This window comes from Atractosteus spatula, chromosome 11 (genome assembly GCF_055471065.1).
Source record: "Atractosteus spatula isolate fAtrSpa1 chromosome 11, fAtrSpa1.hap1, whole genome shotgun sequence".
Taxonomy (NCBI): Eukaryota; Metazoa; Chordata; class Actinopteri; order Semionotiformes; family Lepisosteidae; genus Atractosteus; species Atractosteus spatula.
Genome location: NC_142716.1, coordinates 8,464,807 through 8,483,359, shown reverse-complemented (window position 1 = coordinate 8,483,359; position 18,553 = coordinate 8,464,807). Strand labels below are relative to the sequence as shown.

At 37.9% G+C, this 18,553-nt stretch overlaps 1 protein-coding gene across 2 annotated transcripts in view; it reads right to left on the bottom strand.

Annotated features, from left to right (window-relative positions):
* atf6 (activating transcription factor 6) overlaps window positions 1–18,553 on the bottom strand; it is a 54,267-nt gene that overhangs the window by 14,148 nt on the left and 21,566 nt on the right. Inside the window, exons 11-14 of one of the 2 annotated variants that reach the window (XM_088926769.1) lie at window positions 14,612–14,725; window positions 12,958–13,057; window positions 7,591–7,658; window positions 5,969–6,080 (exon numbers count right to left, since the gene is read on the bottom strand). In XM_088926769.1, the coding sequence (XP_088782895.1) occupies window positions 5,969–6,080; window positions 7,591–7,658; window positions 12,958–13,057; window positions 14,612–14,725 (394 nt within the window). The remainder of the gene's footprint in view (window positions 1–5,968; window positions 6,081–7,590; window positions 7,659–12,957; window positions 13,058–14,611; window positions 14,726–18,553) is intronic. The other variant, XM_088926770.1, reaches the window with a different exon arrangement.

Sequence of the window (18,553 nt, the reverse complement as noted above, 5' to 3'; positions counted from 1 at the left end):
ACAGCTGCATCTGTGATCTCAGGGTGTTTTTTAATGTCTTCTATGATCCAAGGGTTGGGATGTCAAGGACTTGAGTAGATTCAAAAGGCTTAGAAATAACAACAGGACACAGAATACTTCTTAGAAGTGACCTACTCCAACAAAATGGATTTCATGGAAAACCAAGCTTTGTACAAAAACATACTGTACCTCCATTTTCAGCCTATTTCTGTTGTTTTGTTCTCAGTGTATGATGACTAGGGCCTTGCATTTTCACAACCTGCTTTCTCAATCTGTCATCCTCAAGACATAAGAAACGTGTAACGCGTCATCATTAAACTCTCATTCCGTTGTGTTATTCTAATCACTTCATGAGCTTTCCCACTACCACAAAGTACATAATTAACTGACAAATAAACAGCAAGATATAGCTACATTGTCTTGTAAAAGTATTAAACTTGTCCAATGTTGTCCCACTTCGTTGAGTTACAAATTCTGTAAGCACTTTTTTTTTTTACAGAGAATATTTTTAATCCAAAAAGCACAATGCCTTGTGTTTCGGGTCATTGCCCTGCGGAAAGGTGAAGTAGCAGACTGAAGTGTTTTTTCCTCTAGAATTTGCCTGTGCATTTCTGTATCTATACTGTCAGAAGCAGCCCCATGACAACATACTTCCACCACCGTTCTTGACAGTGATGTTGAACACATTGTGAACACGTTGTTCCGAAGCAGGAAACACCATAAACCTTATATATAGCCAAAAGCAAATCTTCAAGATAATGACAATGCTAATAAAAAAACACCCTTTTAATATGTGGTCTGAGCTATACAGTAACTTGTTTTCCAATAAAATGGTCCTGAACACTACACTCCGAAGCAACACACAAAAAGACAAATTCACACAGAAGCTTGCCAGTCCTCTTTCTCACAGTAACTTTAAGACAGATGCCCATCAGCTGCAGTTACATGGGTCTGAGATTCCTTGGTATTAGCAGAATAAAGTTCTCATCATGCTTCATAGGCTATCCTTACAGTATTTTTTAGATAGACAGGAAACAACAACATTAAAAAATTTACAAACGCCTGTACTGTATCTCAGTATTTTTTAAATTATTATTATATTAAAAGATTATTACCCACCTAAGAACTGGTTTTGAAAGAGTTACATTCAGCCAGACACTTGGCTCACTTCAGCTAGAAATTTCCAACTTTTTGAGAAGCCATTCCTATATTTGCATAGGCTGAAGGTAAAGTTGTATTCCTGACCAGAATCACCTTGAAAACCATAAGATCCAGCTCTATACCAATGGATTCCTTCTACATCGTGAGTCTGTTGTTTCCATAGCAAATTCTGCCAGATGACAGGAAAACAATGAAATCTGATTCTTGCTCTGCTCATTCCATCAGCCATTGGAACTCTGAAATAAAACTTTCTACCTTTGCTGTCCCAAACTGTGCAGTTGCCATTACCCCTCCTTGCCCCTCAATAAAACGTCAGATGATACCATTCACAGCTCTAGTCAGTTGTCTCTCAATCACAGAATGGAAGGTATGCCTCATGATGAGAAAACTCAAACAAGTTTCACAAGTACTTAAACTCAGACATTTAGAGAGATCCCAAGAAATAACCTAAAATGATAAATGTAAATGAGAAAGTATTCCTTGCTTCTCTTTAACATGCGAGAGCTTTGATTTGCAAACATGACAATGTAGGTCTCCTTACTATCAACATTTACTATCAACAACAGAACCAAATAACTGTTAAAATTAAAACAATGTGTAGCCAACATAAAGCCCTCGAAAGCTAATGAGGACCAGAATAAAAGGAAATTAAAACCACAACTGATTGTAAACTTGATACAAAAGATGCTTGCTTGCATAATACTTATTTGAGAGTATTTCTAATCCTGATCTTAAAAATCAAAATTGTAGCATTGATTAAAATCAACACATATTGCAACATAACAGTGTGTTCTTTCACGTTTGTAACTGCTAATTTATATTTAATTAGATCTGAATACATGGATCAAACAATTTAAGAATGCATGTGAAGTTCATCCATTCAGCAAGCATCTTTTTAATCTCTAACAAGCTACACCATTAATGCACAAAAACCAAAATGAAGAAAAAAATAAGTAATTGGAGAAATCATCACAGTATGTATTCCAGTAATATCAACAATATCTTAATATCATCTGTGGTTGATAAATTGTATACTGTACTGAAACATGTCCTGAAATATCTTCCAAATAAACAGGGTTAAAAGACCAGACTACTGAACTTTAAAAGCTGACCAGCAAAACCAGATCCAGAACATCTGTCTGACTAAGAAACTAACAATGTAAACTTTAAATAACAATGTATTTCAAACTGAATAACTCACTCAAACTTCCTAGGGTTGACTTCAATTCTCAAGAAAATGTATTATCTTAAGAATCCAACCAGTGAAAAATCCAAACACACCAGTTCCTGCGTTGGATCCTATTAAAGTCAAACAAGACATTCCAGGAAATACGTTGCGAAAGAAACAACACAAGAGCACGACCCTTTGAAATAAAAGGTCAACAACTTTCCTGCTACGGAACACACTTTTACACTTTAAAATATCTGGACCACAACACTACAGTCTCCCTTCTGACATACTACAACTTGGAAATGAACTCAAAAAAGTTTATTCTCATAAGGCCTTGAAATACTAGATGGTGTAGGAGACCGTGAAATGTTTCAAGAATTCGGGTGTGAAGTCATTCTTGGGCCCAAAAACGTTGAAAAGTCATCCATGAGGGATTTAATCACGCCACTGCAGTGTGTTGTGAGGAAACACCCTTGGAAGAGTAGCACAAGAGGATATTTGATCCTCTGGCCAGCAGCAAAAGCAATAAGCGATCCTGACCTTTTCTGATCTGCCCCCAATATAGAAGAACAAACGAACATTTCAGATGGAGAAGTGAGAAAAAGAAACCACTAACAATGGTCTTTGATGAGTTTAAAAAAAATTCTTAGTCCTTATCAAAGAAATATGACCCATTCGTTCATTGATAAGTATTCAGTAGGTTTGAAAGACACTGAAACCTAGTCTTCTTGCTGTCCAGCATGGAGGTGGAGTTAGAGCTAGGAAAAAAAACTGCACGTTAATGAAAGCTTTATTTCTGTCAGGATACTCTATATCTTGAAATGGCAGAAATGTCACACACCACAGAATAAGAACTGATAGGGTCAGTGGAGACTTTCTTTCTCATTTGACGAAAAGACTAAACAGCATTCGCCAGCAATAAGAGGAAATGGTGAAATTTGAAATCCTGGCATAGTTTCTGCTTTCCATAGGCGTCTGTCGATAGAAATTTCAAGGATAAATGACTCTCTTTCGTGTTAAGAAATCTGAGGCGAAGAAAACTGCTTGGAAGACAATACATATGGAGATCAAGATTTGATGTTTTAAAATGGGTATATGCAGCATTGATCACTGCTATTCCTCACTAAGCATTACTGACACCACCGCTGGAGTTCTTACTACTCTCTACTACTACTACTCTTAATACTGCAACCCATGTAAAATGTACACAGTAACGTGGTAAAACTTCCGGTGACGTTAATTAGCCATATTACTTTGTAAAGAAGCAGGCTTATGAATACATCTCTTTTAATTCAATACAAATATTGCTCTCGACTTTGAGATAGTTTTGCCGACAATACTGCTCGCTTGTTAACTCTGCATGCAGATCACGCTGGAACATTTCTGTGATGAAATGTCTGCCGGCACAACCTGGAATCATTTGCTTGTACATCGCATTACATGATGCATTACGGAGCAGGAAGGGCAGTTTAAGTCACAATCCGTGCAAATCCGCGCTCTCGCCCGGGGCAAGACCAGCGGCTTGCGACAGCATGGCGACCATACGGTGCTGAATTCGGAATTTGTGCAATTTTGTGATACTTGTTGCTTTGTTTTGTTACCGAGATTTATTAAACAGTCCGAGAAATTGTGACTGCAGTTCCCCTTTAAGCTCTCACTGTGGAATCTATCAAACAGAAATCATACAGCTACACATTTGTATAGACTTACAGCTAGAGTCCCTCATATCTGAGACACTGAATATTTCATATACTGTAAGTGGGGATGACAGCTCCTGTTAAACTTCTTTCAAATAACTGTGAAAAGTCACTCCTTACGCAAAAGTGAAAATTATACATTTCAATGTATATACAGTTATGGCAGCAAAAGCCTTACAGTTAATAACAGCCTTTTTAATTAAAGAAAGCCAGGAAGCATGTCAAATTGTGAAAGACTATGAGGATTTTGGGTCAGAATATCTGTACAAAAATGTCACAAATATAAAGCACTTTGAGACTATTGTAACCGTGCTACAGCCCGACAAAATTTGTTATTGGAATATCAGTACAAAAATGACTTTGGGGAAAAAATACTGGTTAGTGTTGCACTGCAATTCTAATATTACCAATTATATATAATAACTCATTTCTTTATAGAAGCTACACCCTTCTGTCTACAGGGGCCTATAATTTACACTAATAAATTCAATGATGGAGTAAGGGTACATTGCTTTTAAGAGTCTGGCGTTGGATCAGTGGAACAAATAGCAAGATTCTTAAAATATTGTGGTGTTTGCCGAGTTTCAAATCCCAGTTGTTATGTTTTACAGCAACCATGCATTATTTTTTCTTTTTAAGAACATCTGCTTTCTCACTTTAGCTTTCCTATTTAATTAAGAAACTGAACTTCAGAACACAGCTTCTACACTGGTGTGAGCTCAGCAGTTCAATAAAATGATTTGCTGCAATTCTGGTTATAATCGGCTATATTTAAGCACCGTTTAAAAGCTTACTGGGGGTTACAATAAAATATGCAAAAGCCAACAAAATATTTTGGTCCTGAAAGGCTAAGCTGAACTGTAAATTTCTTATAGGACTCAATTTTAAAACTAAGAGAATAAATGACCAGCTGTGTGCTGAACACAGAAAAGGAATAATTTGAGTTGTTTTGATTGCCTACTTTAGTCTGAAAAATATACAAAAGTATTGGAGAAATTCCATTTGCACATCCACACATTTTGAAAATGCATGTTTATATGACCATATCATTGTAGCCTTTTAGTTTACAAGCCTTGAACTGACAACTAAATACGTCTATATGTTAAAAAGTGACCATAAACCATTATGATCTTTTTGTTTAGAAGTGTTAAGAAGTTAGAAGTTCTGTTTTAATATGGGGCCTTTGACTACTCACTGCTGCCCATGACCATACTGTAGTCTTGTCATTAGGAGACTTGTGAAAAAGTACTTAGGTTTGCCAAGTACAAGTAGTTTTTAACAGAATACCAGTGTACTGACACACTACTGGCTAATGCTGTACTAGCAGTCCAGCCCATTCTCACAGATTAAGTAAGACACCTGTCAACAGCCAATGCTTTTTATGTGCAGCGTCAGGCTAACTTTTGGGTTATTTTAAATTTTTGAAATTTACGTGAGATATAACTTCAGACATAGAAGGTAAAAAATATACAGGCCCAGTGGGATTATGTGAAAACCATAAAAAAACAAAAAGTCTTAGAAACCTCTGTGGAAATTTTTATTTCATTATTATAGGATATTTGGTGAAAAAGTCTTTCGAATGGTACTTGCGGTCTCACACTGCAGACACGACACAGCTAAAGAAGACACTCAGAAACGCAAAAAGTGGATCTAAAAGCCTGTGTTCTCTAATTAACTTTTTATGGAGGTTTTAAATAATACCAGAGGATGCAGTGAACATACACAGCATTCAAAAAAACAATAATACTGCATAGCTGTACATACGGGTAGATAAAAAAACTACAGTCTAAACATGGGTTTTCAGGCCCGTAGAGAATATTATATATAATATGCAGACATTTAAAGTATAATCTGTTTCGTTATTATATCCTTTTCTGATGATTTTGCTGCACTATAAAATAAAACCTCAAATTAGAATTTAAGAAACATCCATACTTACCCTTCGAAATGACACCACATAGAAAGTATCTCCCCTGCGGTGAATCTCTTCGAAGAAATCATTGTAGCTCCGGTGAGGAGCATAGTACACCTGTAACTCGCTCCCTGAGTTCCTGAGGGGATTGGAGTCATGAGTAAAGAAGCTGTACTGTATCATCATCATTATGAAATTATTTAACCGATGACTTGATTCTATCTAAGCAATTTGCAAATCAATGAAATGTGAAATATTAACTGTGCAAAAATATGTGACATCAATAAAGGAAATCAGTTAATACAGAATAATTCCTGGTCTGAAAGGAATTTCACACTCAGAGTAGAGGAACTCAATCTTTTTATCCATTTGATTTACATGGGGATGTGATCTTTAAAACATACAAGGTAAAGAAAAAATCCAGAAAGGTGATGGACAAAGTCAACAAAGCAGACATCTTTAAAAAAATGCCGCAACAGAAGGACCTAGGGACACGAGTGAAAATTACATGAGGTCTTTTCAAGACACAAAACAAAGAGACATCTTTACATGCAAGATTTTGCAAATCATGCTGTAGGAGTCATGTGGTTGAAGCTGACTCTGAGGGGTCCTTCAAAAAAGGAATATAAAGAACTCTTAGATCACTAAGTTACGAGCAATAGACAAGCAAGACAGGCTAAAAATGAGAGGAAGACTTTTATTCCTCCTTATGTTCTTATAAGACAGCTGGCATTCTTGCCCTGAATGCGCTCTATCACAGCACCAAAGGCAGACTATGTCAGAACGTTCACAGCTGCTACACTGCAAACATGAGTGATATGCTGCCTTGACTATTCCACGAACCACTTGCAAAGGCCACTATTGTGGGCTTTTGGCAAAATTATAGTACAGAACTTGTGGCAAGCCTTCCTGCTGAAGAAACAGAAATGTGGCCAGACCGTTGCTGTATGGTCATAAAAATGATATAAAGTGGGAAGCTGCCTGGACAACGTTCACAAAAAATACTCGGAAATGTGGAAGGTTAAAAATAAAGCAGAAACTATGAAATAGCATTAAACCTCGTCCTAACAATTATATGAATTGTGCAGCGTAATGGAAAATTGCAGACAAAACAACTGAACAATATGAAGTGAAAATAACCCTTACAGGATTCACATCCCATTTTACACACATATCTGTAGAGCATTTACAAAAATAAAGGGAAAAACTGTAACCACAAAGATAGTCTGCAGTCAAGCCACTTACCCTACCAGAGCACACAGAGAAGTAAAACTGCAAAGTATGGATATCTACTACATAAGCAACCAAACGCAAAGGCTTGTTTTTATGCTGTCTCTGCTCTATTTCATATTAGAAATGTTTAACAGAAGTAATGTAAAATAGAGTAATTTTATCAATTACCATACAACATCACAGAACTGTTTTTAATGATTTATCTTGAGATGTCAAGACAGGATTGAGCAAGCTGTACTTCATGGTTCATAGTATTTACTGTAACTTGGTAAGTATACACATATTCATACATGGACATATTTTACAGATGGCCAACCTCAAGTGAATAATGAATTTAAATATATTTTTTAAAACAGTTCACTACCAACATGTAAGACTGGGGACATATACCAGGCCTACCAGAAAAAAAGGCTTACTTATCCAATGTGTCGGTGTACTGGACTGTAACAATCTGTGAGACTTCAGCCTTTTTCTCCTGGGCTTTCTAGAAAAGAAAAAAAACACAAAAATTGAAAACAAATCCAGTGAACGGCAACGAGGTCTTCATTCTAATGAAAATAGATCAGGGTTCTCTCACTAAGCTCTATCCTATGTTTTTCTTTCCCCTGTTACATAATATGTTTCCACAGGTCTTTCTGCTTGTACTCAAGGGACTGGTGGGAGATTAACTTGAGCATCAGGACACCACGCAAATGAACCTGGGACCAGTCATCAAACATTACTTTGATAAAAGTCATGGCTAGAACTGAATTCTGATTGGAGTATTTTGAACTACCTGTTTGTTCTTTTGCCAACTTCCATTTTGCCTCATGAATACAGCATATCAGGACAGAGCAGCGCTGTATGACCAACATGATCACTCACAGACTTCTCCACCACTACGCATTTCAGTAGCCCACAGAGCTTTGCAAGCAATGATGGAATGTGCATTGTGTCCTTTAAAGGCTGTAATAAGAACGTATAAAAAAAGTTTAATGATCACTGACGTGACCCAGTTAGACGGAATTCAAAATGAACGTTCAGGAGAAAGACCATACCCCATCTGACAACGACCGGATCGCTAAAGTATAAATATGACACTACAAGCTTTCTTTCCCAACATCCTTTGCCCAACCACCACCAAAGTGACCAACACTTTTGCGCCTTTTAAATGAGAGTCTCCATTGCCTTGTCCACATGACCACATTTTTCCACCTTCAATCCTAACATACTGTATCTTAATTTCACTTAATGTAATCACATCAATTGGGATATGTCGGGATTTGTCTCCCATTTATCTGTAATACCACTGGGATTGTTAGATCAAATATCCAGTGAAAATACTGTAGCTAAGCAAAATGTTAATCACCCTCCCAGTTTTCTCTCCGAGCTGTGAAGTTTGTCTCGCTTCCTTCCTGCCCTCACTGTGCCACACTCTCACCAGACTATGCAGTACTCCGACAGCGAGACGTTTATAACCAAACAAACTTTCATCGCAATGAACTACTGAAATAGTTTTGTTTGTTTTTTTTTTTTAAATCTTATGTTTCCAAGTTATATGGCAAAAAGCAAAAATTATAAATGACTACTGAGAGGGGCATGTCTTTAGGGTGACAGCAAATGTAAGAGACAATCGTGCTGTCAGTTTATGAATAGGGAACAGCTGGACAAACATTTCTTAGGCTGCTTTCCAGGAACTGGGTTGTTTAGTAAGCTAAGACCTTGCCATTTCTCTGCACGCTACAATGTAGGTTGTTCTGCTGATGACTTGATAATGTTTCTTAGGTTAAAATATGCAACATTAGAGGCTCAAGGATGGTGTACAATTATAATACAGTACTATGACCAGAAAAATACCACCAGGCCACCAGTAATGCACTTAATTGCAACTTAAAGGTAACCAATAATTTACAAGGAGTTGATTTATAACTAACAACTGCAAATGCAAACAACAGTTCCTTCGTGCCAGAGTATATCCTAACTGTTTTGAAACTAATACCAGCCTGGTTCCCACAAGTAAAGAGTTTTTGTTTTTGTACACCATATTTTCCAGAAACAAAGGACTCCTAAGAGTCACGGGATGAGGACTGTGGGGGTTAAATTCTGTGGTTTCCACTAGTAACTGGAAACCATTCTAAAAGCTGAGTGAAAGCAAGGAGGCAGATTAAAGAGGATCAATGAAGGAAGCCCTGTTTCCCTTAGAGGCCAGAAGAAAAGTGATCATGACAAATAGTTTTCGACCACCTGTTCCATACATCCCGAAGAGTTTGTCTTCTCACAACAATTGTATTATGAAAGCAATCAGCCCAACACTCAAAACAGATAAAGTTAAAACATCAAGGTCTTTGGGGCTTTCCGTTTCAATTACAGTCTGACACGCAATGCTTCTATCTAAATAAACTGGCTCTGGTCCAAGTGGAGGAGAAACACGTTCCTCCAGAACACAGGAGCATTTCTGGGCAAGTTTAAGTGACAAACCCATTGCAAATCAACTGCTGCAGCTTCACAACATATCAGGCATAGTTCAGATACATTCAGTATAAAATATAATAGGACAGCTGGTGCTTTTTAACAGAATCTTATTTACTGTGGAGTGGCACGATGGTTAGCTTTGCTGCCTCACAGCACTAGACCTCTGAGTTAAACTCTTGGGGCGCTATCTGTGTGGAGATTGTATGTTCTCCCTGCGTTTGTGTGGGTTTCCTCCTGCAGTCCAAAAACATACTGGTAGGTTCACTGGCTTCTGGGAAAAATTGGCCTTGGTTGCGAGTGTGTGTTTGTGTCTGTGTGTGTCCTGCGATCGACTTGTGTCCCGTCCCGGGTGTACCCTGCTTTGCACCCCCTGCTTGACAGGATATGCCCTGGCTCCCCCTGGATAAAACGGTAAGAAAATGGACAGATGTTCGATGGACTGTTTCCAGCTACACATAAAACATCTAAATTCAGTAGAACAAAAAGTCTACCCTTCAAACTACACCTCGATCTATTTGTGTAGAATTTAGTTATGTACTGAACAGATTATCATAAAATAGCTTATCCTGCCTGTATTCTATCTTCATATTAGATATTTCAAATGCTGCACAGTAGTGCTGCAAATTGTACTAAAAAGGCAGTCATTAATGATGCCTTAAATACATTTTTTAAACCTTCACACCACAACACTCATGCTACTTTTTAGAAGCAGTAACATAACTACTCAGTGAGATTAGAAAACATAATGTCAGGACATGAAAGAAACTAATTCATTATAATATAAAAGTTCTAAAACAAATCATTATTCTAAAATGTCTAATTTTTATAATTGCATATGTAGCCCACATGAATTACTGAGAATATTATAATTGTGCTCAGCGGGATTTAAAGTACTACAGTCATAAACATGTCTAGTTAACCTGTTTAACCTACCTATTAAGATAATGACTACAAGCTGTTTTGAGGGAAAAAATAAGTTGCAATGGGATTTGCAATCACATTTTCTGAATACGTATTACCAAATTAAACTTGTACATGTTAAAAATACAAACTAGCGACTGTTCACCAAAACTATTTGTACCAGGAGTCTTTTATACTGATGGTGGTTTATCTCTGTTCACTGAACATCTGCTAAATGTGGTCATAAAACTGACTGCAAAATTGAATATATAAACCATTTTAACTTCCCATAAATATGGGTAAAAATACCATGACTCATTTAAACCACTTTCACATGAGTAACATACTAATTACAAAACAGATATTAAAAACATTTCACAAAAGGCAGTAAAAAGCAAGACTTTGTGCAAGAATTACTCACTAAATGTTTGAGCAAGAATACTCACATAGTATTCTTAGTGAAAACAATTTCAATATAAAAAACAAAGTTAGCTTAATCAGAGTGAACTGCTAAAAAACATGTTTTAATTTTCTAAAATAAATGGACCACATCTGTGTCTGCAGCTACACAGAGCTAGAGGAATCTCAGACTAATTCAGATTGAAAGCAGCTACAATACAACCAATCACATCCTTCAAAAACAAGATATCCTTTGCATCCTTTTAAGTTCAGTGATCAAATACTTTAATGAAAACAAGGGTTGTATTCTACGAAACCAGCCATTTTCCTCTTGTTGTCACCACTAAGCTGCCTAGAGCCATAAAGGAACTTGCAGAACTGCCCGTGAATGATTTGAATTCTGAAAAAGGGTATGCTTGTTTTATACATCTGGTTGTAGAAAGCTTTTGCCTTCAGGTTCAGTAGAAGCATTATTTCACTGAAAAATATTCAAACTAGCGTACACTGCCGTGGAAAGCATGTTGTAGCTATTATTTTACCTACTGTGTTCGTAACAAATGGAATACCTATTGTAGTTGAGACCTTTTTCAGCAAAATGCACGCAAGTCCAAATTACTTGACATTATTACTCTTATTATACCGCTTTTTTAAAACGTCAGCATGAATTCAGAAATGTCCGGAAAAGTTTAATGACAGGAAAGACTGTACAGACCAACATCCTAACTGAATAAAATAAAGGAGCTCTTTCAATAAATCCATCATTCCCAGTTTTTCCCTGTTGGTTCTTGTTTCTGTTATTTTCAGAGAATTCCTTGAAATTCAAGATCACCTTGATTTCACTTGTACCTGAGCAATTCTTTAGAAGAAAGACACAATGGTTCATTGTTTCTAAACATGGTTCCTACATACAAAATAAGGCTTCACCGGGATATTTAGTTTGATGGAGAATTTAAGAATGACTACAAACGAGAGGAGGCCATTTTGTTCATCTGGCCTGCTTGTCAGCGAGTTTCTTGGGTTTCATGATATCATGTTTCTTGTAGGAAACCATGGTATTGGCTTCAACAACATGGCTGGGTAGCTTTCTCCTTTCTCCCAGCTTAGCCTTTTTTATGAAGTTTCTATCCTTAGTTTGTGGTTCTCATGCTTATCAGGATCCAAATAACAATGTTCATCTACCTTAGTTACCATCAAGACTGTTTAATCTTGTTTAAAGGTTTGAACAGGATATCAAAGTAAAAAGGCCTGTGAATAAGAAAACTTATTTTGTGACTTGCAGGAAACCTTCTGCATGACATTTGGTTTCATTAAACCGCTGTTGACACAAGCAAAAAGCAATTTCAAACTGCAAAGTCAACCACATTCTTCTCCTGAAATATGCTGGATACCAAAATCAGTGCTGCATAACTACCAAACTTGTGCTAGCAAAAGATTCTTAGGCAACAGATTTCAGTTTAACCTAAATAGTGTCATTGTCAACAATGGCAACACCAGTTAAACAAGCACTGGATATAGAAATGGAAAAAAAAAGCAGCTTACAGTGGGCCTAATTTAAAAAAAATAATCTCCAATTTGTAGGATTATATTGCACTTCACAAAAACATGCATATGAGCACACAAAGCTCTATCCTAAATTGCCAGTCAAAAAATAAAATTCTACTGTTTTTAAGAAAGTAAATAAGAAACTACTGTTTCTGAAATACAAACAACATTTTTCAGCTCACAAAATACTTTCAAGAAGGTTTTTTCCATGAGAACTCCTATGTAACAATATGTAGAAAATGAAAAAAGAAATCACTAGGTACCAATCACTTAATTATGAGGGCCTATTCTATAAACTAAACCCTTTTTAAACTTGCATCTTAATTATTTTTATTGGAACTCAGGCACATATAGCTGCACACAGTAGTTGCAACTTGGTTCAAAACAACAGCTTGTGGCAACGCCCATGTTCCTTATTTGAAAAACAAGCTGCAAAGTTATGAATATGGACAGTGCTTAATCTAGACGCTGTACAAGACCACACATCATACCGTCATTGTTTTTGTTTTGTGTTGGTGGTTTGTCATTCTTCGGGATTTTGTCCGTTCCACCTCATGACGATGGACCCAGCCACGCAGTTCGTGAGCCAGCCTGCAGGAGAGATGTAAGCAATACTATAGCTCGTATACAGCTAACATAAGTAAAAACATTAGGAGAATCCGGATTGAATTAGGTTAAAAAATAACAATTTAAGCCCACCAATTAGAAAAGAGAAGGCATTTGTGTATTTGTCTGTCAGCTGCTCCACTCAGAAACCCTTTCTAGTTTATTGACAGAAAACTTCTCTCTTTACGTGGGATTTGCTTTTGTTGTCAAACAGCCAGGACTGTATGAAACTTTCAAGCCCCTGGAGCTATGCATAGAGGTGGAAATAATGGTTTGAGGATTAAAACAAGATCAGTGTGACTAATTCTTTAAAATCAAGGAGCTCTTTACCAACATGTGCAGAAAACATTATGGCAGAAACAATCACAAAAAGAAAAATGTAAAAACTTCCAACTTTGCATTCAATCACAGATTCAAAAATCATATATGTAGTAACGCCACTTAATTTTGACAAAACTAAAATTCTGTCATTAATGAGGACGATAAAGTATAGTACTCTAAAGTACAGGACAGTAGGGTCTCTACATCTACGAATTTAACATTCGCAAATTTGCGATTCGATCTTGACTATGGGGTCTTGCATGGGAGCAGGGTGGCACGAAACCGAGTCAAAAGGTAGTGAAGCACAACTTTCAAATTAGCCACGCCACAGACTGTGATCACAAATCTAACCAGTTTGAGAGCCTCTCCTTGCCCCCTGCCCAAGTACCCACTACCCAACACCTGCATCTCAACGTGGTCTTATGTGGTACTGTACTGTAACGAACACTCCAGGTTCTGTGCCGGAGGTGTGGGGAATGACAATCTGGAGATGACTTTATAAGCTCACAGCCATTTATATAGCCCTTTCCACTACACTGAAGTGCGTACTAATCACGGAGGTAGCGAGAGAAAGTGCACGCATCCATTGGACACAGAGGAGGAATTCATGTTGTTTATTTTAACTGATTGCTAGAAGGTTGTGATTACTGTTGTTCCTTTTAGATGATCAATGTTATTTTAATTAACTTAAAGCCAATATTTTAGTACGTAAATTATCATATAAGGGAGGATGTCTTTTAATCATACATACTATTTAATGTACTACAATAACGCAATGGTATAGGGGTAGAATCAATTATATGAGAATTCGCCCATTCACCACAGTTCTCTGCACCGGAGCCTCGAGAATGCAAACCACCTGATGAGCTTAGGGTTTGACAACAAAAGAGGATCCAGACAAATTGAGAAGGAAAGGAAAGCGGAGCGGTGGCTCTGTGGCTAAGGATCTGCGGCTGTGGCTGGAAGGTTACGGGTTCAAATTGCGTGGCCGGCAGAGGAATCCTACTCCGTTGAGCCCCTGAGCAAGGCCCTTAACCCCAACTGCTCCAGGGGCGCTGTACAACAGCTGACCTTGCACTCTGACCCCAAGCTTCTCTCCCTGTCTGTGTCTCATGGAGAGCAAGCTGCGAAAAGAAAGTCCTAATGCAAGAAATTGCATAGGGCTAATAAAGTGATGTTATGGGTTGTTAGAAAGACATTGATGGGCTCAGCACTGACTTGATAGACTTGGTTCTGTTGATAGGGGGCTGACAAGGAAGAGGAGGGATGAACAAAAGGGGCTCCTTCTTCACCACCATGAGAGCCTTCTTCTCCAAGGGAGCACTTTCAGACCTTCAGGGGAAAAAAAAAAAAGACGCCACGCAGTTAACCAGGAATCCAACTCTGCATCATCATTCTTGGCTTTTGTATTTCTTATTGAGAGCTTTTTATTTGCTGTTCTTCTGGTTTGTTTCGTATTAAATCTAAAAACGGGCATTTGTAAACTTTAACAATGCCAGATCTGAACTGCTATAGATGAATTCGGAACACTAAACCTTTTTTTTTTAGATCAATGCACAGCAAAAGTAGCTTTAGTCTGTGAGGAAGAAACACATTTTTGAATGTGTTCACACTTATATATTTCCCCTTTTATGAGACAATTTTTCCAAACTGTACATATCATTTTGGGTCTATGAACATCTGTTGGGATGAAGCTTTGTTCTGTTAGCCAATGCTGAGGAGTTGGATGTCGCATATATTTGAAGGGATATATTTAGCCAAGCTTCGTTTATTTAGATAGGCAAATTTCAATCTGGAGGCAATCACACATATGGTAATTCCCAGCTGCCAGAAAGCACATCAGCACAGAATTTCAGCAAATCTAATGCTTTTATCATTTAATGCCAGAGGTGTTTTTTCATACCAAAGGTAAAGAGCCATTAAAAACACTGTAAATTACACCATTATTAACAGGAGTGACACTGACTTGTATAAAGAGTATGCAGACACATGATCTACTAGATAACATCCAATCCTATATTAAAAAGCCAAACTTTATGGAGCATAGGTCTAAATAATTGAAATTAGAGGGGGACGTAAACTTAATTCTTTATAAACTACCAAATAAAATGCAAAGCACAAGCAAAAGTAAATAGAAAGCAAATGTTTTTTTTATTTGTACAGAAAAGAAGAATTAAGCTGAAAACAGCCATCTTTATGAAGAAGTTCAAGCAGATAAGCACCAGCATGCATAGGCTGCAAAGGAACAAGTTAGGGTTTATTCCATGCTGAAAAGAAAAGAAAGACAGCGTTTCGGCTGTGGTGCCTTCTTCAGGTGTGTTGTGAAACATTGTCTCTTTTCAGCAATTTATTACCCAGGCAAAGGGACCTGGCTAGAATTTTTCAATATAACTGCTACAAGGCGCACTTCATTAATGACTAAGAGAGTGGATAGTACTGTAGGATATTGCTGACTGGAAATATGGATTAAAGTTGCAGTTTTATACTGATCCAGTATAAAATACAGGATACAGGTACAGGATTCAGGGATTAGTGTAATGATGTGAAAAGAAGCTTTTGCTTAGATACCTTAGATAAAGGTAAGTCTGTACTCGATCCTTGTGGCTTATGCTGGTGTTATATTATCTGAAACATTAAGCAGACTGAGAGCATGCTGTTCGTCCCTGGATGTGATACTAGTCGATTGGAAGGTTACTTAGGGCAGTGCTGTATCTATTTGTGAAACTGGGGAAAGCTCAGAGTTACAACCGCAGTGTCCCCTGCAGGCTCTCAAACTCACTGCCTTCTAGTTGAGAGTGCAGAGCCCTAACGTGACTCTGTGTTTCCCCCTAAAGCTTGGAAGATACCACCTGCACTCCAAATCACCACCACCGCTGCGACCACCTCTCACATTCCTTGTAGCAGTGAGGAGAAACAGAAGTGAAACAAGAGAAAATGTAGAACCAATAACAAACAAATCTGTCTTAGTGAATGGATGTCACCATCTTACGTCAATTTCCGTTGTGCAGAGTGTTTTAAAGAGTTTTGCTCCTGGTCAGAAGTTTAATGGTAATAGTAGACAATTCAGACATATTTTAGATTGTTCAAGACACAGAAGTAAAGCTGCAAAAAGCACCCAAGCACTCTTTTGTCTTCCTAATCTTACGGCCTTCATTCTCAGGGTAGAATTACTTTGTAACTGTATGTTTTGCTATCTAATCTGCATACCACCGTAGACATCACAAACCACTGCTCCAGCCTGTTACTAAGCATCCTGCCATCAGTGGTGAAGCCAATCTGCACAGATTGGGCACAGTGGTTTCTGGACTTAAAACTATGATAATTTGCCTTTATATAAGCTAAGACCATTTGATCAGCTTTCGCATGTAATTCTTCCTTTCCTGGCAACAGCCTTCACTAACAGTCATGTTTAATGGGAAATGCCAGCACAGAGAGTCAGAACCATTGTGAAACCTAGCTTAAGAAATAAAAAAAACTAGGATATGGTTACATAACTTCTCACCCAGTTCAGTGACTATTAATACTAGTACTTCCCTTCCCTTTTTATTACATAATCATCATTCATAATGTTGTTTTTCCATGGCTGAGGATAAGTGATTAAGTTTATATTACAGTCAGTATATTTTGTGGTTGACCAAATAAAGACACAAATTGCAAAGGAAATCCACTTAGTAAACACACGCCATCTTGAAGTTTAACACAGGATTAATTTTAGATGGGAAACAAACTTAAACCAAATTTTTCAAAATACTGTACACTGTGTTTAACACTTTCCTTAATAAAGACAGCTTTATTAAGGTCTTTTTCTATCAGGATTTTAATTATTATTGCCATTCTTAAGATCATTGCTAATCAAAACAAATGTAAAAGTACTCTGCTCATTTTCCTTAACTTTTTGAAGTAATGCTAAGTAGATTGTTCTCTTGTTATATTTCTTTCCCCTCACCCATCACCCCTGAATTTCCAAGCTGTTCCCATATCTGTTCTTGGCACACAGAAGGGATGAGGTCTGGTACACTCTCCTCTGTAATGTGCATTGTCAGGCCATTTGCAGTTTTTCACAGCGCAAGTCCCAAAGCTTCAGAGTTAGAGACAATCAGAAGGCCAGTGTGACACTCAGTGATAACACAGCAAGCCCACAGGAGCCCAACAGGACACAGGGGAAATTGCTGAAAGATGATTGATGACACACTGGCCTTCTCCTGCCCACCCAATGCCGGCGTCACACACACCTGACTCGACACCACTTCTAATTTAGTCAAATTTAACGGCTGCAGTTGCTGAATCTCACTGCCTTTTCTGTGCTAGAGGGCGTCAAATGATACGACTAGGAATCACAGGGGGTGACTAATTACACGATTCCCTCATGACTTTTCATCACAGTTCCAAATCTCGTATTGCGCTGCAAAAGTACCGCGAAGTTGCCTCATTTTGGCAGCCAATCAATGTGGAGCACACCAGAATAAAGAAGCACCGCCCGGAAGTAAACAAACAACATGGAGAACAAGCAGGTAGTGGTCGCCTTCACTGTAGCCTGTGCTCTCCTTTGTGACGAGAAAAAAAAAGAAGAGGATACGCCGAAAAACTTGGAGTAGACCACATTTGTTTGGTTGCAGTACTTCTGGTTGAGCACCCTCTGGCTTTTGACTGTCACAGACACAAGAGCCCACCCCTACGACTTGCGACTCGCTACGAGAAAATCAAACCAGTTTGATTTTGTCGCAGAGAGTCATAGCGGCTATTAAGAGCGCTTTGACAGAGTCGCTGGGGGTGTCACACTACACAACTGACGGTAACGGGTGTGAGCTGCGACTTTCTACAACTCTCTGTGATTTTCTTACGATTATGGACATGAAGGCTACGACCGAAAACCCTAGGAAAAGTCGTGTAGTGTGACGCCGGGTTAATTCTGGCAGAATTGTTTCGAGAATCTGACCGATAACATTCCAGACCAGAATCGGTAATGTCTGAACTGAAAGAATGAATACAGTTCGTGCTTCAAACAAATACCTTTACTGGTATTCCAAAGGCTTGTGTTAATGACCTAATAGTGCTTAAAACTATGTACATGTTCATTATGTAAACCCAAAAGATCATGAAAAAGCAAGAGGTTACAAAATGAAGATCTCTTAGAGATTTCAACATTTTGGTGAAAATGCT